Raw genomic sequence first — 24539 nt, 5'->3', positions numbered from 1 at the left:
ACCTGCCCAAGGGTGCTAATCCTTAATGGGGAACGAGGAACAAAAGCTTAATGAGGAGTTTCCCCTTTTGGGTGGAGCTCCGCTTTAAGCTTTCTCTGTCTACATCATATTTGCATGTTACAATTGCAGTACTAGGAGGTTAGGATGAGGGAGAGTAAAGATATCCATTCACTAAGCAAATTTTGGCCAAAATTCCATCAGTAGGTGTCCTTGTCAGTAACCACCCCTCCTGACATTCTCCAATTGAAAAATTTGAAGGAGCCAGGCAGAAACAGTCAGACTGTCAGAATACATTAACTGCAGCAGGAGATACGTCCATCTATGCTTTTAACATGCGTTTGAGACCCTGCTAGATTATTTTCATTCAGCTTGCAAGAAGAACAAAAGAAAACTGGGTGTGTATGGCCAGCTTTAGATAGTCATCACCTAATCAAAGTCATGACTCCTCCAGTCAATGGTCTGTCTGTAATTCATTCTGTGGTTTCTTCAGATGCCCCAACACATGTCCCATGTGACAACACCCAACTATCTCAAAATACAACTTCAAGTAAACTTATATTCACCCGTTTTCCAGACCTGGGATGTCCTGGAGCTCCCTCACCAGCTGCTGACACCCTTGGCAGGTCTTTTTCCAGGTTTCAAACTTCAGGGTTTGATTGGCCAGGCTGTGATGACACCACTGACGCACAACGTGAGGGAACTGAGCCGTTCCCAAAAATATTTTTTTTAATTAAAGTTCCACTTTAGCTAGGGTGGAATGCATATACAAATAGACACAAATAAACATTCCCAATATTACCCTTCTAAAATACATGAGGTCTCAATATTGCCCTTTTAAAATGCATAACAGTCTCAATATTATCATTCTAAAATACACAGGGTCCCAATATTACCCTTCTATAATACAGTTCAACCTTTTCACTTCTGTCCCAATTTTAGCCTTTTTTTGTTACAAAATGACCCAGCTGTGCCCTGTAGTGACATAGGGGTTAAAGGATGGAACAATAATGTGGTAGAGGCCACAGGCATCCAACACGCCTGGAAGTGTCGGAGGCTGAGGAGTCTGATGGAGGCTGACAGGCCACAAAGTGGTGAAGATGATGCCTCTTCTATTGCAGAGACCAGCAAGTTAAGACTTTTTTCACCAACTGAAAGTGTAACATTACAAATACTTAGTATCCTTCAGAAAGTAACTCTTCAACAAAGTGACACAAGCTTTATTTATTATTTGAAGATTTTATAAGTATAGATGAAATTAAATTCATGTTTTAACAGGATAAATGCATTAGGCTGTATCATTTTTAGAGAAGAGTTCTTGCTCAGGCTTTATGTCAAGTCCAATTCACATAAAAGGCCTGTGAACATGTGTCTACAGTTTAAATGAACAGAAAATCTAAAGGAAAATCAAGGTCATCCACTGAGGGCTGCACAAGCCAATTACAGTGTCACTCTCGCAGCAGCATCACATAATTGGGTGCAGTTGTCAGTCAGCTACCTTGCAACTTATAAAAAGGAACCTTAGCAAATAGTACTTGTGGAAAATATACGTTTTAGGGCAACTTAAAGGTAAGCTGTCATTGTGAATTACTACAGGAATTATTTGTGGTGCTATAAGCCACATTTACATAAAATCTTGCAACGCCTACTCTTTCTAAGCACTGTCTGCCCTATAGAGTTCAAAGTGAACTGAAAGTAACCTGCAACTTACACACTGGGGCTTATTAAATAATCACAATAAATGCAAAGAATATTTGTATGCAGTGGCCAGTAGCAGAAACATTTCTTTATTAAACAAAGGGACAGTTTACTGTCTTTCAGAGTTTGGAAGGAAGGGGCAGACTATGGCCAGTGGGAGTCGAAAATGCCTCAGTGTCAGTGGGAGTAAATAATGCCTCCAGGTTGGTAATCAGTGGGAGTAAATAAAGTATCTATAATTAGTAGGAGGAAGAATTAGTAGTAGGAGGAATAGTGCCACATCATTGATGTTAGTGGAAGGAATATGGTCCTACTGTTGAGAGCAGTGGACTATTGCCCATCATTGGTGTCAATGGAAGGAATAGTACCCCATCGTTGGTGTCAGTGGGAGGAAAAATGCCCCAATGTTGGTGTCAGTGGAAGGAATAGTGCCCCATCATTGGTGTCTGTGGAAGGAATAGTGCCCTATCATTGGTGTCAGTGGAAGGAATATGGCCCTATCGTTGGTATCAGTGGAAGGAATATTGCCCCATCATTGGTGTCAATGGAAGGAATAGTACCCTATTTCTGGTGTCAGTGGGAGGAAAAATGCCCTGATGTTGGTGCCAGTGGAAGGAATAGTGCCCCATCATTGGTGTCGGTGGAAGGAATAGTGCTCTAGCACTGGTGTCAGTGGAAGGAATATGGCCCTATCATTGGTATCAGTGGAAGAAATATTGCCCCATCATTGGTGTCAATTGAAGGAATAGTACCCTCTCATTGGTGTCAGTGGGAGGAAAAAATGCTCCATTGTTGCTGTCAGTGGAAGAAATAGTGCCCCATCATTGGTGTCAGTGGAAGGAATAGTGCCCCATCATTGGTGTCAGTGGGAGAAATAGTGCCCCCTGCCGTTAGAACAAAATAGCACAGTGGGAGGATTCCCCTATCCACATTGATTGTGTGGATAGGAGAATCGGATTATTTAAAACAAAATGATGAATGTATGCACTGCCTTAGCCATCTACATGTCTACAAAAGAGCAGGTTGTAAGTCACCACAGCTAAGAAAAAGGAAAAACATTAGAGATTCCTCTAGATCAGTGTTTCTCAACCTTTTTTCAGTCAAGGCACCCAGTAAAATTATGGACAGTCTTGAGGCACCCCTAGACTGTCCACAATTTTAAAAGGGCACCCCATTCTAAAATGTTAAAAAATATTATAATAGCTTTATATAATGCAGCAAAATCCACACATGTAGGACACCCAACATTAGAGGTAATTTATTCTTCCAAAGCAAATACACTTTTGCACACTGGTACTGACTAGTATTCCAATGTTTCTCTCCTCCCTCAGTTTTTCTCCATCATTGAGCTAATGTGACCTCAGAACTGAATAAAAGGGGCAGGAGAGGGTCAAACTAGGATGCTGTGCAAGCAACCAACATACTCCTTATCAACTGATGATGTCATTGGTTGTCAAGACGTTGGGGGCAAGAAAGCTGTAATGGTACACAATGAAAACCTGTACCTGTGTGTAACAAGCTTGTTCCACCCACTGGCTTGTATACAAGTTTTTGGCAATTTTTGGACATTTCGCCAAGGCACCCCTGGAGAAACCTCAAGGCACCCTGGTTGAGAAAGGCTGCTCTAGTTGTTTTTTTTCTCATGTATGAATTCTGGCACTGGAGACATGAATTAAAGAACTAAGTGAAGTAGAAGCTTTCCTTGTTGCTCCAACTCTTGGTCTGCAGCTAAACAAAGCAATGTTTACAAAACTAAGTGATTTCAACTCTCAAAGCAGAGAAAAGAAAAGGTAACAGGCAAGAGGTTATATTTCTAATTAAAAGGTATGCGCTAATAACAAACTTATACAAAGGTGTATATCATCATCCAAAAAACATTAGTGTTGTAAATAAATAATTATAGTGTCCAAACATAAATTAGTGTCCAAAAAATATACCGCCCCTTGATGACGTCGGTGTGACGAAACTGGTTGGGCGTAGCCTACTCGATGTGGACGTTAGAGAGCCTTGCTGGTCTGTGCTGTATGGGAGAGATCCGCGGTGAGCGTTAACTGTATCTCAACCCTTTTTTGCGATTGAAGCTGGTGTCTGTTGGACACCTTGTTTGTGAGTTTCCTTATACCTTTTTTATTAAAGAGATAAATGAAAAAAACGTATTGCACCATTATGTTCTCTTTTTTGTCCCTGAGTGTACTGCATGCTCTCATGGAGGTATGAGAAAGAGTGGAGAAGTTGATCATAAGAGCTTGGGCTGCAAAGTTGTTTGGCTGTGATTATTATTATCTGGAAGTATCTGAAACATCACCATATCTATTTGGACAATGGGTTCATTGCTCCCAGAGTACAAGCGCTGTTGCTGGTTTATCATCTGACCAGCCATTAGCTCTGGTGAGTTCATTTAATCTCCTTTGGTGGTGGATTTTTCACAATTGGTTCAAGTCACTAAAAATATATATATATTTTTTGGACACTAATTTATGTTTGGACACTATAATTATTTATTTAAAACACTAATGTTTTTTGGATGATGATATACACCTTTGTATAAGTTTGATATTAGCGCATACCTTTTAATTAGGATTATTGTTGCCAAAATGTATTTTGGGTAGGATATGCTGCTGACATTTTGGTGTTTTTTGTAAGTGGCACTTTTTTCTTTTTTAATTTGGTAAGAGGTTATATTTGCTAAGCTGACTGACATATTTAAAAATGTTTACATAATAAAAGAGCTGAAGTCTTTTCAAAAGTTCAGTTGTCCTTTAAGAGGACCTGTCAGAAACAGATGGTATTAAGCTATCAGTGTTAAGATTGTTAGAATATAAATTGTAATGGTTAATCTGCTTTCTTATTTCCTCTGCGTGCAGAGACATATCTCCTGATTCTCAGGCAGGAATTAGGGGGTGGTGTTTTGGGGTCATTCAAAACAGATGTGATTTCATGCAGTTTGCCGTTTACTGAAAATCCACTATCTGTATCAGTGGGGGCCTTTCTCATCTATTGCAGTCTGTTATGAGAATATCCTGCATGCTGCTGACCTGCGGTTTTCCATTTAAGTCAGGCTAAATGGTGAACGTGAAATGACAATGCAACTGAAAATGTATGGTAATGTGTGATAAAGTAGTACTAAAATTTTGCTAGTTTTACCAAAAACAAGTTGTTAGTGGCTAATGTTGAACTGATCAATAAACCATTGCATTCTAAACAGTGCATAAAGACACAGAGATTGGTACCTTTCCTTAGCCTGTATAACCTGTTATACTCTTCAGCCTCATACACATTGGAATATCGGACGAATGATCGTCCATTTTTTTTTCTCCTATTGAAATCATAATAGGTTACTAAGGTTATGAAAATTCTCATTAGACAGAATACAACTTCGGAAGTGATGTAATGTATTGTAATGTATTATTTTGTTTCCGAGCGACCGTGGACTTGGTCACACAATTTTTTCCAATTAGTTCTATACTAATTACACGAAAATCATTTCTTCTGTTATCGTATGAGAAAATGGTTTTTGCTTGTCCCTTCAGATATTTTCACATGAACTGTTGTGATCAGCTCTCGAAAGCTGTGTACTAACAATCAGATTATCGGACGATCGCCCCGAAAGCATTTTTTTTGTGTGTGTGTACTAGGCAATTACCATTCCAGCCAGGAAGCGCTCTATCAAAAGCATGTCTTATCGAGCTAGCGTGCATGCATATCCATTTATAACTGCCTCTGGGGCCACTGTAAATTACTTTCTGAGAACGAGGAGCAGAAGTGGGTCTTCAGTGTCATTACACCTCAAACTACCGATGCAGACAGTGTAGTCCAAATCCCAAGAGCGCACAATAGGGTGTCCTTTTAGGACTTTGTGAGAGAAAGAAACCAACCTGAAACAGGACACAATATTGAACTGGATGCAAGGCAATGTTTCCAGAGGAAGAGGATACCAAGTAAGATTTAAACTGGCCATACACTGATAGATTTTTTTGGTTCAGCCTGCAAACTGGATGGAAAAAATCTAATCAATTCCTCCAACCATGCTATACAGTGTGCATGTGCCTAATGTATTTTGACCCTGCTACTTCAATTTTTGAATCAAGAGATGTTGGATGGGAGGTGGAAGACAGTGCAACCCAGGAGTGTATTTAGATTTTGTGCTGCCCTAGGCAACACAAATAAAAGTCTGCTGCCCCCTTTTTCTTCCCCTACTCTCCCAGTGACATCTCTTCCCGAGCAATTGAAGCAGCGGGTGCAGTGGCTGTCATGTACGGGTGGGAGATCAGGCTGACTCCTCGGGACAGCGGCTCTCCTCCCCGGGAGGTCTGTGTGTTTTCCCCCCCCCCCGGGGGGTGCTGCCCCGGCTGCCTGTATCCTGGATTGTTCCCCCCCCCCCCGCCGGCTTCCTGCACCGGTCCCGGTGTCTCCAGGAGTCTGTCCCATACTAATGATTGGTGCACCGCCAGGAGGGGCAAGGGTGGCCAGGGAAAGGCCCAGACTGGCATCGGTCAGTAGCCTCATCACACTGGAGGAGAGGGATCATACCCCAGGCAGCAGCCACAGCCCGACTGCTGCCCACCTGTTCCCCCACCTGCATCCCCTGTACACCACCACAAACCCCTCCTTCAGAGAAGAAGAGAGACTCACCATCCAGTCCAGGTACCCAGGAGAACCATTATCCCTTCTTTCATGGGGGCGGTGCTGCCCCCCTGAAAAATGTCGCCCAAGGCAAGTGCCTTGTTTGCCTCGTGGTAAATATGTTCCTGGCGCTACCCACTAAGCAAACTTCAGCAAGTTGGACAGAAACCAGCTGAAATTCCCACAGTGTATGGCCAGCTTTATAATCAGAATTTGTTCTTGATTTAAAAAAGGGGCCTTTAATATCACTTAAACAAACAGCACTGGATACATTTTCAATTCCAATTAAATGTAGTGTGAGCAAACACTCATAAGGGCATAAGCTGAAGAGAAGAGCCTTGGGGGAGATGGGAAGGCACTGCTTAAGTGAAGCAGACCTGCTGCTGTCACATGAAAGCTGTGGCAGATAGTGACACACAGAAATCGTGTCTTTGCACCCTGGAAAGTCAGACACCTGGCACAATTTTCAGTAACCAAACAAAAATGTCAGTCACTCAAGTGAGTACATATTTCCATGCCCGTGATGCTTTGCAGTGGTGCAATTTTAACTCAGCGTGTCAGGTTTGACAGGTGGCGCCACATGCGAATGCAGAACAACCGTGAGTTGAACATTTGGCTCCAACAAGGGTCAGGAAGGTTGTTGGTATATGGATCACACCACAGAGCTCAGTCATTTGGGGTAATACATTTTCATGTTGTAATATAAACATTATCATGTATGTTTATATTCAAGGTAAGATAATTTATTATACCGACTACATTCATTTTTCAAATACTGTCGGTACGCTTGTTACAAGTTTTAAGTAGAACTTAGAACGGTCACTCTTGTTGAGTTCAATTAAAAAAAAAGTAATTAACTGACCAAAGTTCAGGGTGTGGAAAGAAGAGATTTATGCTACCAAAACAATTGCCATCTATTAAAAAGATTGTACTCACCTCTACATACGCAAAGCTCCTGTACTGGTATAGATCTACACAATCAAGACATCACCAAGGCAATTTATTTCTTCTGAGAGGCACCAAAACACCCTTAATTCTTATTCATTATGCAGAAAGAATGTCATTTACAGAGAGAATATAATACACAGAGTTCCACTGCATTCACTGTACAACAATGGCAGCATTATGCCCAGAACACAACAAGATATCAGAGATAAAAGCCTGAGTGTATTTAATGCATGTCTTGTTGGGAAACCTTAAGGTGATATTTAAACATAGCGATTTAGATGAATAAGCCAAAATACCAAAGAAACGTTGCAGAATCACTTCGATGAAATTACATCCTTTTCCACCCCATAGGGATGTGCATTGTCCTCCATATTATTATATTAACAGCACCACTTTAATCAAGTACACTATTGGAAGCAGTATGGTTTTGAATAGCTTAGCTGGAAAAGGCAGATGCCTGCTTGATACTGACAGGATTAGTTGCTGTTTCTGTGGGCTTAATAGAATAGTTGGAGGCATTAATAACAAGGATATTTACTTTGGAATACACAGCTATTTTAGAGTACAATCTTTAATCTGCTATTTAATTTAATTAATAGCTGCATCACTATAGAGTGTGGGCACTGGCAGTGCTCCATGTCTGCCACCTCTCCAGAGTGTGCTCCAGAGTGACTCCAGCAGTCCAGCTTCAGCTTCAGGTTTGCTTCAGAGCATATACAGAGCCTCAGCTCAGCTCCTTGATTCCCCAGTTATGAATCCACGATAGCTCAGTAATGGTGCCAGTTGCAAAACTACTTTAAAGCAGCTCTGCCTCTGTTGTGAACTTGGTGATGAATTTGTCCACATAAAAGTGGATCTTCACTCCCAAAAGAAGAGAGTGTGGTCCCTTTAATCTACCACCCACTCTGGAATTGGAGACTTTTTTTTAAATTTCATTTTCCTGTGGGCTCGTTCTCTGCCACTATTCTCACCCAGGCAAGAGCAACATATCCCTAGTCCTGCAGCTTAATAGGTTACCTCTATTACATCTCTCTGCAGGGCCAGGAGCACAGAGAGGCTGGCCTGCAACATTACTCTCTTCGCTCCCAAAAGAAGAGAGTGTGGTCCCTTTCATTTCCACTCACTCTGGAATTGGAGACTTTTTTTACAATTTTATTTTCCTGTTGGCTCGTTCTCTGCCACTATTCTCACCCAGGCAAGAGCGACATATCCCTGGTCCTGTAGCTTAGTAGGTTACCTCCATTACATCTCTCTGCAGGACCAGGAGCACAGAGAGGCTGCCTTGCCACATTACCCTCTTCACTCCCAAAAGCAGAGAGTGGGGTCCCTTTCATCTCCGCCCCCACTCTGGAATTTGAGACTTTTTTTACAATTTTATTTTCCTGTGGGCTCGTTCTCTGCCACTGTTCTCACCCAGGTCACAGCGACATATCCCTGGTCTTGCAACTTAATAGGTTACCTCCATTACATCTCTCTGCAGGACCAGGAGCACAGAGAGGCTGGCTTGCCACGTTACATCGAGGGCTGGCCATGTGAACCCAGAAAAAGCAGCCAGTTCCCATGAGTGAGAAAGACCAAGACAGCAGTGTGGGACTCAAGTTATGTCACCTTGACAGTAGATCTCAGTGCGACAAAGCTAAATTTGTTTGGCAGGTATGTGTTTTAAAGAAATCCTAACAATACAAGCAAGAAAGAAAAAAAACATGGGGGGAGTGAAGTTCCTCTTTACCATCCCCATTCTGGGTACAGGCACACTTAAAATGCATCTATGGCCAGACTATAGAGATTAACCTCCCTGGCGGTATGATCATTTCAGATTTTTGGTGCTAAAAGCGGTACCATTATTTTGCATGGAAATTTGGCGTTTTATATTGTAGGCCTGTAATTCTTAGGAATAACTCACTGAAATCTGTCCGAACAAGAGTCTAGTAAACATCCCGGGTAGGATAAAACTTGAAACACGAAATCAAAAATTATAATTTAATAAATAATCATAAAAAATAATAATATAATAATAATAAAAAATGTAATTCAATAATATAATCAAACCAAAAACACTGAAATTTGAAATATAGCGCCAAGTTCGCACATCACTGAGCAAAATAGTTTTCAGTGTCTGATGACGAATTTCCCCATGAATCATTATCACTCAATTCTGCAAGTGGTTCTAATTTACTATCGCTGTTCTCTAGCTGGTCTAAAACCGCTTTTGACCTAAAGGGACGCTTTTTGGACGCCATGGACATTTCTCAGTTTCCAAGCAGAAAGAACAGTAAAAATGAAGGCATGGCACAGGACTAAGCACTAGAGACAAAATGTATGTGAACTGGTTTGGTACAGTAATGTTTTACTATGGGATTTTAGTGATTTTTGTGAATGTCACTTTTTGTCATTTTCAAATTTCCCGCCGTTCCGTCCCCCGTACGTTCCGACGCTCGAAGGGGATGGAACCCAGGTGACAGATGCCGGCATCTGCCGGATTACATTACCGGGAACACTGCAGGAGGGACATCACGGGAGCGCAGGACAAGGTAAGTGATCGAGGGATCCTGGAGCAGCGCCGCATGGTATTCCCGAGTGTAGCTTGGGGTTACCGCTTGTGGTACATAAACTTTACCCCGAGCTACACTCGTAAATACCGCCAGGGAGGCTACACTATTTGCATAGTAACTTTAAAACAAGACCTGTTAAAATATGACCTTTCCAGGCACTTTAAATGTGAGGTTTTTCCTGCTGAAAGATAAGAGCAAACACTCTAGACCAGGGTTGTCAAACTGGTGGCCCTCCAGCTGTTGCGAAACTACAAGTCCCATCATGCTTCTGCCTTTGGGTGTTATGCTTGTGACTGTCAATCTTGCAATGCCTCATGGGACTTGTAGTTTGGCAACAGCTGGAGGGCCGCCAGTTTATACCCGTGCTCTAGAGTCTGATTTCTAACAGCTTGGAAATGCCTGCTGTCCTGTTACATTAAAGAGCTTGCACTCTCTAGAGTTTAGTGCAACAGAAAGTAAAAGTAATAAAGAGCTAAAATTGCAATGCCTGTGTTGTGAACATTGAAAAATAAATTTCTCCACAATTTTTACAGATACAGAGATTAATAAGGGTTTGTTTCAAAATGCTTTTACCTCTCCCAAATACTTTAGTGTATAATATATATATATATATATATATATATATATACACCTCCTCTAGGCACAGGTTTACTTCGAGGCCTAAATTTAATTTTTAGAAAGTGAATATGGAGAATTTTGGAGGTCATTTTTGGTTGTAAAATGGCCTGTTGTGAAATATGCACTCCTAAACTCTGCATTTTGTGCAAAGGACACTTCTTAACCCTGCATTATGTGCATAATGCACGTCTGAACTCTGCAGTCTGTGTGTTATGCAATTCTGGTTTTATTTAACAATGCCTTTTTATGACTCTCCAACTGGTAGATCAATTTGGCCACAGCCACCCTATGACATAGAGTGCACGATGTGAAACATTGCTACTCCCCCGTGCGGGGTGGATGATGGTGAGTTGGCGGCAATAGAGTTCCTGCGCCTATTTTCTGACATAAAATCCCTGGTTTATTCACATTTAGACATATCGCCACACTCTATCCCACACTTTACGAAAAGACGAGGATGGCTTCCACATGGAATGACGCTATGGAAAACTTTAAACAACTTTAAAAAGCAACCATGAAATCACTTAAATAGATAAGCGTCTGGACAGCAACCTTATCACGAGGCACTAGCAGCAAAGTCAACAGTGAAACAAAATCTGGGCCTGCACACTAAGACAAGCTCAACATGAAGATATGGAAAGATTGTTCTACTTTCATTTCACTCAGGCATCACAGGCACCAGTAATGGTAGAATAAAGATTTGTGTTTTTTTACATTAGGCATTATGTACACATAACTATGTTGCTATGTAGGACCGATATGCTTACATGAAATCAATACATAATATACTTTGTCCTTAGCTTTTTTCCTGAGGAAATATAGCACAATGAGTGGCTGTTGTGATTCTCCATACTGCTTCCTGTACATAAAAGTCACCAGCTATTTTCACAACAGCGTGGGTCTCACACACAAACAAGTCTCCAATACCTTTCACTGTTCCTTATGTACTTTTCTGCATGTGAACTAAGTAGGATGCAAATGTATTTTTACGGAGATTGACTACCACAAATTAGTACCATCATATACAAAAAGTACCTAAACAAGTGCAAACTTGATTTTATGCTTTGGTCTAAAAGAGGCAGTGCAGACAAAATGTGATTGTACCTTCCTTGGCAGTTTGTCAAGGGTTAATGATATGGTAAGAGATATGTGGTAACTTCATAGTATTATAAAAATCAGAATTTAAATAGCTTAGCCTATCATTCACTTGGCTTATTTCCTGCTAGCTTTTCTGCCGGCACTAATACAGTATAAGAAAAGGAAAAAAGAAAAAATGTGGTCTATGCAGTAAGTGAAAGAGGTCAGAGAAAATGATATATGCAAAACATATCGACTGATGCCCAGGACATGCAGTACCAGGGGGCGGGCAGGCGTTTTTTTTTACACCTAGCCCTGCTCTGGTTAAGGGGCAGGATTTACTTTTTATTGAGGTCTTTTGCAATATAGCTGCCTGAGGACTCCCTGTCCATCGGTGATGCACTTACCTGTCTGTGACACTTTCTGTCTTTCCTGTAGAACCAACCATTTTTGGACGATTTTTCGACCCATGGGTACCCAGCTTAACAAAAGGTTAAACATATGGAAACCACCCTCCTACATTGTTTTTTAATGAGGCATAGCTAAAGTCTGTGCAGGGACAGAACCACTGTGAGCCTCTCCAGAAATTTTTAGGGCTCATGTACACTGCAGCCGCTAAACTGACGTTCAGGAGCTGTTGAGCGTTTTTTTCAGCAGCCCCTGAACTCTCTGTTATGTTTTCCTATGTGTCCACGTACACATAGTCATTTTCAGTCGTTTACAGGCAGTTGAGTTTACAGTATTTTTTTTTAACGCCCCAAAATTACGTTCTGGAATATTTTACCGGCATTTCAAACACTTGTAAACGTGGTTAAACACATTTACAAGCATTTGCGTTTAGATGCATTTTTTGACAGGTCCATATCCAGATGCTGTTCAGAGCCTTTTTTCTTCAGCAAAAATGCATGCAAAGCGTTTTCCATGTATTTAAATGGACCTAGTACACCAGCGCAGTCAGTTCCAGGTTTCACGTGAAGGAAATAATGGTAGAAAGTGCTGCATTATGCTCATGATGGGATCCATAATGAATACAACTAGAAAAGACAGGTCATCTCAACACATACTGATCTCTCTATTTCTCTCAAAATGTCTGGAATAGTTAATTATTTACTATTTTTCAGTGCATTCTGGGCATTTGGGAGGGTCTCCTGAGGTTATCTTTTAAAAAATGCTTTTAAACGCAAACGAGCATAAACGCAGTATGCAAACACAGCTAAACTGGCGTTTTTTAACCTACGTTTTCTAGCAGTTTCCAGTGGTCAGAAGAGTTTTCCAAATGCCCCGTGTACATGAGCCCTAGAATCAATCATGACATCTATTCCATAGAAACATCTAAGACGTAAGAAGTATTTTCTAAACTTGTTTTAGGTATGCTATGTGAATGGGAACACATAGCAAATATATAGTAGAGTTTTCTCAAGTTCGACTGCAAAAGTGGAAAAATGCATTAAAGCTTATACTGTCAGCCAACACCTTCATCTCTATCCTGTGAGATAACAACTATAAGGTAAGGCAGGTACTGTCAACAAATTAGTTTGGGAATCTGGTTTAAGAGATATGATAAAGTCCAACTTTAATAAAAACCTGTATTTTTTTTACTTTGACTAAAATAGAATAGGCAGTTATATCCTGTTTCGGGTTTTATTGCTGTGGCTTCCTGCGATAGGAAATCTCCCAAGTGGGGTCACAGACTTGAAGTTGGCTTTCATTAGCCCCTAGAAACTAAGACAAAATGATTATAGAAAGTTACTAATTAAGTCATCAAGTCATTTCAATAACTATTCGAATATCAAATTGTCATCAAAATAAATAAACCTAATAATGGAATCTACTGATAATTAGACTCTTTCATCTCTCGCTGTTTTCACACATCTATTGTTAATGATTAGGACAGCAGACAACTCTATGTTCACAATCCAAAACCCTCAATATATTTTCAAAGCAACCTAAGTAGAAACTAATTTTCTTCTAAAGTGAAATTCAAAATGATATTCAAAGACTGACAACACAGTGTGTCTGTTTATATTAAACTTCATTAGACGGGAACATCAATTCAAACACTGCATAATAATGCAGTGGCTGACCTTTCCACATTCCATCAAGATCAATGTAAAGGTTGTAAGCAAAACTGAAAGAAATAAAACAAAATGGATCAACTTAAAACTGTGAATTTGAGAAAAACTTGGAAAATAAAATGTATGCGCAAAACAGCGTTCTTGATTTCTGCTTTAGGCTCCATGCACACCGGGCGTTTTAATAACGCTGGTAACATTAGCTGTGTAAAGTCACATGAAAAATGTGAGTTTTACAGTGTTTTTGTATTAGCGTTTAGCGGCATTTTTGCCACGTATTTTTCATGTTTGCGTTATATTTACTGAGAAAATCTTTTTTGGTCAAAAAAAGTCCAAAAACGCTGCTTTGCCACAATTTACCGCGTTTTGCCACATTTTTCAGCGTTAAAGCGTTTTTACAGCTAAAAAACTCCTCTAGAAACCCACTAGTTCTGGGTTTTTTTTCTAGCCAAAAAACGTTGATTACAGTCTATATGTGCATGACAGATAGGATAACAAGCTGGGGAATTTATTGGCTGTAGAAAAAAACATCAAAATCCAAAAATAGCAGCTGTAAAAATGTCCAGTGTGCATGAGGACTTATCGTGAGATCTTTGTATATAAGGTCACTCACAAGTAAGAGATCAGATAAAGACAGACATCTTTATAAGGTATGGTCCATCTCAACATAAAAGTTGACCCCTAATGACACCAATCTATGCACTAGTTAGGTTCCCTTCTCTTCCAAAAAAAAGGGATGTCCATTTAGATATAATGATATTTTGTAAAGGGCCAATATAAATTAATTAACGAAGACAATCAATTGAGAAAACACTTCAAGTAGAATAAAGGTCCTGGCATGGAGGAGCAGGAGTCACTCTGTGCTACCATCCACATCCAAATATTATTTACTTTCATAGAATGCCTTGTATTTATTTTAGTGAATATAAGTTGTACTCTGACTGGACAAGGTGGAGATCGTGACATCACTGCCCCTCCCACCTCATCCAAATACTGTAGAAAATGTCTTTTCATTCATTGAAAAAAAAATACAAGGCATTCTTTAAATGGCAGAGGTCTTGAACAAGTTAACTCCTGTTGTTCGCACAAAATCCAGAAGATCATGGCTCTGATTGTATGCAGCATGGACTACTACAGTCATTTGCTTTATACCCAGTGGCCCTCTGAATATCAGATATGCATACTTACATTGAATTAAGCTGGCCCAAAGTATGCAAAAAAAAAAAAAATTATATATATATATACATACATATACACAATTCCTGGAGTTTGACTTTGGCCCTTTTCACATGGGTAGACTCCACCAATTGGATCTGCCTGCTGAGCCCCGCTGAGCAGACAAAGAACAGGTCCCCACCACATGTGCGGAGCAGACACGGACACAGCCCACTGTTCTCTATGGGGCGGTCACCTGTCCGTTTCTACTCAATGGCCATCCGATCCGCTACTAGGATGGGGAACAGATCCCCCTCTGTCTGTTTTTAGTGGATAGGATCAGATTGGATGTTGGTGAGTGTTAATGGACACATGTCTGTTTGCACCTGTCGCTCCATAAAAGACAATGGAGGGTCTAATCGGGTCCACCTAAAAAAACTGTAAAAGGGCCAATAACAGTTGTCAAAGCTGTCAAGCAATTAGTACAGTAAACACAGTGGTTTATCTTCCCATCAGTAGCTAACCTGATAATTTTCGCCTATGACACAAAAATGTGGGACGTTGAACATGTTAAAATGTGAAAGTCACATCAGAAATTATTTTAAGGTTAAAAAAGCTTTGAAAAAATACACGGTCACTAAAAACATTGATATTTCTCTTTAATTACAGAAAAACAGAACCCATCCCAGGAACTACATGAACTTTGCTACCCACCTGAATCAATGTGCCTGATGTCCGGGCCAAGCACACCCTTCCCAATGAAAATGAATTTGCTCATCACCCTCCATGCACAAAGTCTTAATCTACCACAGCATTTCCTGAAGTAACACAGGTGAAGAGTTCCATGGAATTTAAAGGGATACATTTTTCAAGCATTTTTCTTCTGCTTTTTTTTTTACCCCCAAAACACATACAAAAAACAAATCAGTGTGAAAGAACCCTAACTGTGTCTAAACCCAAAAACAAAAATACAATTTATAGTACTGAAGCTCAGACCTTAGATGTAGTAGCTGCATTTATTTTCCTCTTTCCCTTTACTTTCACCAGGTGATTCTGCTGATAACATATATAGAGCACTGTCTTCCTGTTTTGGACAACAGAACTTCTCTCCCTCTCCTCCTCTGCATAACATATAGGGAAGTGTCCTGTAGTTTAGAGAAATGAATTGGGAAGTAGTGCTTATGATTACAGGAAAACATAGGGGCTTAGTACTTTTGCCTACAGCACTGGAGTCTACAGTTCAAATCCTGACCAGGCCACTATCTGCATGGAGCTTGTACTTTGCCACTGTAATTGCGTTGATTAACTCCCACACTTAAAAAAACAGGCTGCTAGGTTTATTGGCTCCTGTCTAAACTGGCCCAATGCATGAGCAAGTGACCTGTAGGCTCCTTGAGGGCACTGATTGATGTTTATGTACAAGTGGGTTTAAAGGCTGAAGGTTTTTTGCCTTCATACATTCAATGAATGAATGTAAAAAACACTTCTGCATGCTGCTCCCCCCTCAGCCCCCACAATACTTACCTGAGCCCTCTCTTGATCCAGCTTTGTGCACAAGAGCCTTAGCTGTCCGGGACTCCCTCGCCTTATTGGGTAAGACAGCAGCGGGAGCCGTAGGCTCCACTGCTGTCAATTACAGTCAATGAATCAATGAGGAGAGACTGTGTCTTCTGGACGCATAGAACCAGGCTCGAGAGCCCGCAAGCCCCAGTGCCCCCATAGCAAGCAGCTTGTTATTGGGGGTAATGATCAAGGGGGAGGGGCCAATAGCACCAGTGGGGGACCCAAGAAGAATAGGATCTGTGCAAAACCACAGAGCAGGTAAGTATGACATGTTTTATTATTTTTTTTTTAAACGCTGAACCTTTAATACCTCTTTAAACCTATATAAATACCAGAGATACATTTCTAGCAGGATGAAGTTTTTCTCTCTGGCAGGAATTTTTTGTCACTTATCAGATATAACAAAACTTTAATGTTATAGTGAACAGAACAAAAAGGATCAAATAAAAAGAGTTCACTCTTGGATAAAAACCTAGGAAGGTTGTGATAATGGAAATGTCTCTCAAGTTGTGACATATTTTATTTCTTTTTGACACCATACCCACACTGCTCAATGTACTGAACAACCAATAAGTAAGACCCGTCACCTTGCTATTCTTAGTCGAGCTAAACTACACGGGAAGATTACACACAGGCTCAGGGCTTTGAGGACCAGTACGCTGGGATACTGCAATCCAAAGTTTTCTTTCCTTTTTGAATTTTTACAATCTGGCTTACTTCAGCTCGTAAAGAATGTCTGATGGAGCCTTCCCTCTCAATGCAATGGAAAATTGGAACACGACACACAGTATCTCTGCCATGTATTCACAGACAGACTATTATGAAATAGAGAAACTCGGGAGGTTCACAAAATGTAGTTCAGACGCTCACAGACTATTACAAAGCCCAGCAATGCACTGTGGGCAGGGGACGGATGTGTTGATAAAAGACAAGAGGATTCTGAAAGGGGACCAGTGTGTTTCTCAAAACTCATTTTGTGGCACAATAAGAGGTAGCTTTCAGATCAGCAACCTACTAACACATGGCAGAAAAAGTGATGTGCACAAGAATTTACCTTCATGAGTTCGCTGTATCTTTAGATAGATGGGCAGACAGATAAACAGACATACTCACAAACAGAAAGAAGATAAATAGATAGATAGACAGGACAATAGACAGATGGATGGATAAATCCACAGATACAAACACACTGCTCCTTTTGATCTACCTCCTCTGAAAGACCTGTGAGTGCCTCTATACAAGATAAATAGATAGATAGATAGATAGATAGATAGATAGATAGATAGATAGATAGATAATAGGTAGACAGACAGACAGAAAGCCAGACAGACAGATGCACAGATAGATGAATAGACAGAAAGAAAGATAATATGTAGATAGATAGACAGACATTGACAGACAGGCCGATAGATAGATAGATAGATAGATAGATAGATAGATAGATAGATAGATAGATAGATAGATAATAGGTAAACATACAGACAGCCATCTAGACAGACAGACAGGCCAATAGATAGATAGATGAATAGAGAGAAAGAAAGATAGATAATATGTAGATAGATAATAAACAGATAGACCGATAGATAGATAGATAGATAGATAGATAGATAGATAGATAGATAGATAATAGGTAAACAGCCAGGCAGGAAGCTAGACAGACAGATGAATAGACAGAAAGAAAGATACATAAAATGTAGATAGATAGATAGATATACAGACAGACAGATAGATAGATAGATAGATAGATAGATAGATAGATAGAGTGAGAGATAGAGTGTCAGATAGATAGATAGATAGATAGATAGATAGATAGATAAACAGACAGGCAGATAGAACAACACATAGAAAGATACATAGACAGATAGATTTATGGACAGAATGAAAGATAGATAATATGTAGACAGACAAGCAACTAGTCAAATATATAGACAATAAACAGATACGCTCAATGCGCACACACTTAAAAGTGGCCATACACTATACAATCTCATTGTACAATCTTCTTTAGATCTACCGTCAGATATGTAGTGCAAGAGCCTGCTTGCATTGATACATATTGAACAGACTGCTTAAATGTGTCCTCCTATTACATAGATTTGGTAAATCTAAAGAAGATTGTACAGAGATTATACAATCAGATTGTATAGTGTATAGACAGCTTTAGACAGATGGGCATGCAAATACATAGAGATACTGAGAAACATAAAGAAATGAGAAAGAAAATAGTAGACAGATAAATAGATAGGAGATAGATAGATAGATAGATAGATAGATAGATAGATAGATAGACAGGCACAGTCATAGGCACACACACACTTGAGCACACATTTTTTTTTCTAACCAATTCTATTTAAGTACAATAAATATGATAAGCAGACGTGTGAAGCAACTCTGAAACATAAATCAAATAATTTAAACCTGTTTTTCAATTAGGCAGGCCTACTGGGAAATGCATTAGATATAGTAAGCAAGAATCCTATTACGTTATTTAATGTTCCAATCTTCTGCTGCGTTTACATCTCTTATTTCTCATTCCCTCCGGGATATTTCAGATCTCACAGACAGGACTAGACAGACTGATACCACAAATGGGGATCAAGAGTCTAGAAAACGGGAGCCATCCCTTCAGTCTTGTTTGTATTAAAACAAGTTGCGATTCAAAATTTTAATCTATAAAACAAAGTTCTTTCTAAATGAGGAAATCGGGAAAGTACAAAATACTATCTGTAATTACTGTAAAGAACCCACACATAGTATTCCAATAAAGGATCTTGGAATAAAATAAGATTATTCTTCCTTTGAGTAAGCGAAGTAGACCTGCCTCACTGAACAGCAGCCTGAACTTAAATAGCAGGATATTACTCAAACGCAGGAAATGGGCAGGTATTCAGAGCAAGTATAGGAAAATGTTACATTTAGAATAAAGAAAAACACAACGGGAGCAATTTCCTTCTGCTCTGATATGGAAAATGTTAACACATTAGGAAGTAAAATGTAAGGGCTATTTTCTAAAGCCTTGCTGGTTTGCTTCAATTAGGACATTACTAATCAGGTGTAATAAGCAGTAAAGCTGATATCTATTTTCTACCATAAACTGTCTCCATAGAAGGAGGAACTTGGATGTACAACAATCGATTCATTAAACTTACTCTAAGCACAACGTCCCATCACAGAGCGGGGAACTATACTTATATTCAGCCTTTATGGAACTTTCTGCAACAGTGTTAGATACTTAATAAAAAGACGCCAATACTGCCAAATTATTGGCTGATTAATGGGTGAAAAAAAAGCATTCACCCTATAACTTTCATCCTTATGAAACTTTAATATATGTTTAATGTACAGCACATATGGGAATTCAACAATTATTGGAAAAAAACTATTCAGAAGGGATATTTAGACAAATATTACATTAAAAAGGCAACATCAAGAAATTATACCGGAAATCTTCAGCCCGGGTTCACATATATGTGTTCAGAAATCAGTAGTGTGATTCTTCCCTGCCAATCACATGTGGTTTGTTTGAATGCGTATGCGTTTTTGATGCAATTTAGCAAGCACTCCATTTTTGGACTCTCTCTCCCTCTCTTTCTCCCTTGCCCTTCTTTCATGCAAAAATGCCTCTTTTCATCTCCTATGCAAAAACGCATCTGAATTGCTCATATCTGAACACTGATCTCAGAATGTCACTGTACTCTATGGGATGCGAATTTGGAATGCATTGCTCCAAACTTGCACAGGACCCTTTTTTAAAAAAAGCACACGAAACGCATTGTGGTTTGCTCGCATGTGTGTGAACCACCTCCATAGAAACATAAGATATATGCCATGTCATGCCGATCAGCGTCCGTGAAAACGCATGACAAATTGCATATGTGTGTGAACCAGGGCTCATTCTTTATAATACAACCTGTGGAACATAATGAAAGCTCATATATCCTATCAAGATGGTTATTAGGGCACTAGCTGTTGACAGAAACCCCAATAACAGCATGAAGCATGGTTTCAATATCAGGCTATCAGCAACATTAACAGAGTCTGATGTGTATCCAGCCAAAAAGCCAACTTCACTTCTAGTGTCTGTCTGTTTCATAACATGACCTAACTACTGGGATAATACAGCTCGGTGATGATCTACTGGTCAAGAGGCAATAAAAGCAGAAATATAGCAGCATGACAAACTGTATTAAAATGTCCCATTATGTTCCTCTTTAAAGCGCCATAGCTTATATTTCACTAAAATGACTTTCTGCGTATTATGCTATTAAAAGTAGTTTATGATGTCTGGCAAGTTGGTGAGTCTTATCACTAGCTCAAAGATTGCTTGTGATCCGCACATTAACCCCTTCATGACCACAATTATAAAAAATGCCCTATGTCAGGAGTACGTTAATTAACCTAGCAGCAGAGAACTAGGAGCATGCAACTGTGCGTGTACGTAGTTCTCAGACCTGCTGTCAAACAAATTATTCAGAGAATTATTGCCAAGTTAACTGATGCCTACTGATGCCTACTGATGCTGCAAAACTTGGTCTGGACATCTACGACTCAAAAAATAAACTAACAGCCCACTACTGGCTATATGGATAAAGATCAAAACAGCTTTCCAATCTAAATAGAGGCAGTTTTAATTGTCATAATATACTTCCAATGTGAAATGAATGTGCAGTGTGAACAAACCTACTACAACTTAACAAAAGCATTCCATATGTCCTAATGTCAGGTGTCCAGCATTCTATGTAGCTGATGACTTTAGAATAATTCAGGGTAACTGATGGAGTCCAGACTTCTGAAATCAAGCATGCGAAAACTAAAGATGTACATTAACCGGCAGCAGTAATCATTTCACTATCAGTTTACAGGAGTCCAAATAATGAAAGATGGTCTCTGATTGCTTTTAATGCCAATACACGTTGCTTTATTTATTACCATTGCTAGCCTGGTTTACTAGGAGCTTATTTATTTCACTTATTTATTTCTCTTTTTTTTGTTTGTCTTGATTGTATTTGTGTTCTCCAGGACCTGAGTAGCTAATTTTATTCCACTGAACTATAACATTTTTGGAATGACAATAAAATATCCTCATTAAAGAGCTCGGCTACCGTTCTTTAGTAGGAGCGATGGCAGAACTGAACTGATGAGCAGCGTTGCTCTGCTGATAGAACTTTACAGAGGCGCTGACAGTGGCAGTATTCATGCCTTGCTAGGCTGCACTCATCCCACAAGCCAGGCTAGCAGGCAGTGCACCTGGTTCTTCCCGCTCGCTTGTGGGGCTCTAACGCCATTGTTCTCGGGGACTTTGGTGTCTGAGCAGGACATGACAAGTCCAAGAGGAAATTACCCTGTTTACTTTAATTGAGGGGGAGCAGGAAAGCAGCTGGGAAGATAAGAGACGAGAGGAAATAGGGTGGAGAATAAGAAGACTGAAAAGTGGATGAAATGAAAAAGGAAAAGGGAAACTGTGAGAACAAGCTGGGAGCGCAGATAATTCTAAGCCGTTCTGTGCTTTACAGCAAAATGGGGAAAATGCGGTCACTTATACCACCACAGTATCTTCCCATATGGAAGGGAATATCTAGATCAGGGTTTCTCAACCAGGGTTCCTTCAGAGGTTGCTAGGGGTTCCTTGAGCAATGAGCAATTCCTGCCTCTAAGAGAAGTTCCCACTGACACTAGTGATCTTTTATGCTATCTATAAGGGGGTCATTCTTCCCCATGACCACAAGCGTAAGGAGCATTCTTCCCACTGACCATCACACTAATATATCATGAGTTGAAGATAGAGTAATTTTTTGCAGGGGTTCCCTGAGACCAGAAAGTTATTTCAAAGGTTCCTCTGAGTTGAAAAGGTTGAGAAAGACTGATCTAGAACACGGGGTGACAGTCCTGAAACAAGTTTGTCCTATGTCCCATTATTAATTCTTCAGACAAGAGGTTCCTTTTTTGTATTTGACAGTCCCAGGACTACCAGAGCCCCTGACTTGTGCTGGGGACCTCCATAAAGAGCCCTATGTAAATATAGTTGGAAATCCTCTTTTCATGCGTTGGCTGCTGTTAACTGAACAACGATTGGCTGCTGTAGGTTATTATATCCTGCACATCACCGTTACTCTTTGATCTGTCCAGGTAGCATAGATATTATGTAAAAAAGGCATATGTATGTAAATATGCATTGCATACATAAATATGCAATACATATTCCCTATGTATTATTACTGGGATATGTAAACAATAAGGAGTGCATGGACACTATGAAAAGTTCTGATAAGAAGTCTTCCCTGACAGGTCCCTCCATGGGTGCGCACAGGATGTATACTTGTGTCTACATGGTGAGATCTCCAGCCTCCGAGAGATCAGCAGCTCTCAGCCATGCCTATCTGCTCAGATTTGTCTTCACACTGTGGATAAAGAGAATCCTGGTCCCCAAACACAGCACAAGCATGACAGCCATGGATCACTCATCCTTGGCATAGGAGCTGATCTCCCTATCCTCTGGCTGGCTGCACTCCACACTAGCCGGGGATCTGGTGTCATGTGTGCCTTTGTTTACTACTTGCTGTGCTCACAAAACAATTAGAGGACATGATCATGTTTACAAAGACTGGCCATCAACAAACAGATGAGGACGATACGGATAGGGACGAGTCTGTGGATACAATGCTGAGCTCCTACAGAAGTAGCATAACTATACACCGATCGCCCTCGGCTACTTCCATCCCATAGATCCGACACGTTCAGCTAATCATCCAGCTAAAGAGGCTGTGATGGAAGTAACTGCAACCCACACAGGCGGCTGCTGGGAAACTTCCTCCAAAGTCAGCCTCACATTTTGTTCACAGGATGCAGAATGGCTCAATTCACAAACCTAACACACCAGGATTAGGATATGTTAAAAAAAAACAAAGAACAAAAACATAAATATATATGATAGAAATAAATATAATATAAATAAAAATAGCATAAATAAATATAATATAAACATAACATCAATAAATGATATAAACAAAAGGATAGTTTTGACAAATATCATATAAATACATATAAGGATATGAATTGTAAAAAGTGACAGTTATTTTCAGTTACCTGAGATGTGGAAGTAACTGTCACATGGATAAAATAAAACAAAGATCCTCATCCTTGTGTTTATGCTTTTTGACCCTGTGAGGCTCAGTTTGCTAAGTTATAACACATGGATAGGGATCTTTATCTCAGCCATGTGACTGCAACCTACAAATCTCAGAAAACGCATCTGAAAATAACTGTCACAATGTTTACAAACAAGAGTTCCTCTATCTTGGGGAGCTTTAGCCTAGGTGACTTGAGCCTGGTCCATCTACCCATCATCCATGGTCCCCAGCAGTCCAGGATCGGAGCTTTGACAGTTCCAGGATCTGCTCCTGTCAAACTCCCGATCTTAGTGCCTCCCGATCTTAGTACATCCCCACCATCCTCACTCACCAGTGTACGGTCCAACAGCCACAGCAGGCAAAAGTCCAGCCAAAGTCAGCAGGCAAGTTGCAAATATTTTCCCCATGGCAGCTCCAGGTCTCCAAAATACAAGAAGCTGAAAGAAGTTGCGAGAGTTGGACAAGAAAAAAAAAGAAAGAAGAAAAACAGAGCAATGAGCGATGGCAACGAAGAGGAGTAGAAAGTAAGGCGGGTGTGGTTGTCACTCCCTGTCCATGGCTGGAGTCAGAGTGAAGTTTGCCTGTCCCTTGTCCCAATGTCCCACTTGGCTTAGAGGAGTCCTGTGTGGAGGGGAGTGTCGCTGGCTCCCAGCCTGCTCCCTGTATAGAGGAATACGAATGTTTCCTGCTGCAGCTCCTCTCCGGCACTGCCAGCGCACCGCCTCTCACACTCTCTGCCTGCTGGATTTGGAACTCTGGCGCTGACTTGCAGCCCCTCCCGGTACTGCTTGGAGGAGGCAGCGCCGGGCGCCCTCTAGATGTGCACTAAGCCGCCTTACCAGCGCTCAGCCGCTAGGTGGCGGGGACGTCGACTGTGTTCTGATGGTCGGCAGAGCTGACTGAGCTCCGGAGATTTGCTAAAACTGGGCACACAGAATCTGGTGCAGCTCTGCATGACAACCAATCAGCTTTTAGATTTTATTGTCAAAGCTTAATTGATCAAGCTGATTGGTTACTATGCAGAGCTGCACCAGATTCTGTGTGCTCCAGTTTTAGGAGGGAGAGGAGGTAGGTGATCAAACACACTTCAATAAATGATCGATGTGTTT

General features: G+C 40.4%; 1 protein-coding gene across 10 annotated transcripts in view; it reads right to left on the bottom strand.

Annotated features, from left to right (window-relative positions):
* The window catches only part of PTPRM (protein tyrosine phosphatase receptor type M), a 998088-nt gene extending 973910 nt beyond the window's left edge, over nucleotides 1-24178 (bottom strand). For all 10 annotated transcript variants that reach the window (XM_089670974.1, XM_089670978.1, XM_089670975.1 and 7 more), the window contains exon 1: nucleotides 23762-24178. In XM_089670974.1, the coding sequence (XP_089527100.1) occupies nucleotides 23762-23837 (76 nt within the window). In that variant the 5' untranslated portion in view covers nucleotides 23838-24178. The remainder of the gene's footprint in view (nucleotides 1-23761) is intronic.
* Nucleotides 24179-24539: the final 361 nt, after the last annotated feature.

Source organism: Staurois parvus, unplaced genomic scaffold (assembly GCF_062004578.1).
Source record: "Staurois parvus isolate SC_StPar_1 unplaced genomic scaffold, SC_StPar_1.0 ptg000097l, whole genome shotgun sequence".
Taxonomy (NCBI): Eukaryota; Metazoa; Chordata; class Amphibia; order Anura; family Ranidae; genus Staurois; species Staurois parvus.
The sequence above is the reverse complement of the archived record's forward strand: the minus strand, read 5'-3'. Positions and strand labels throughout refer to the sequence as shown.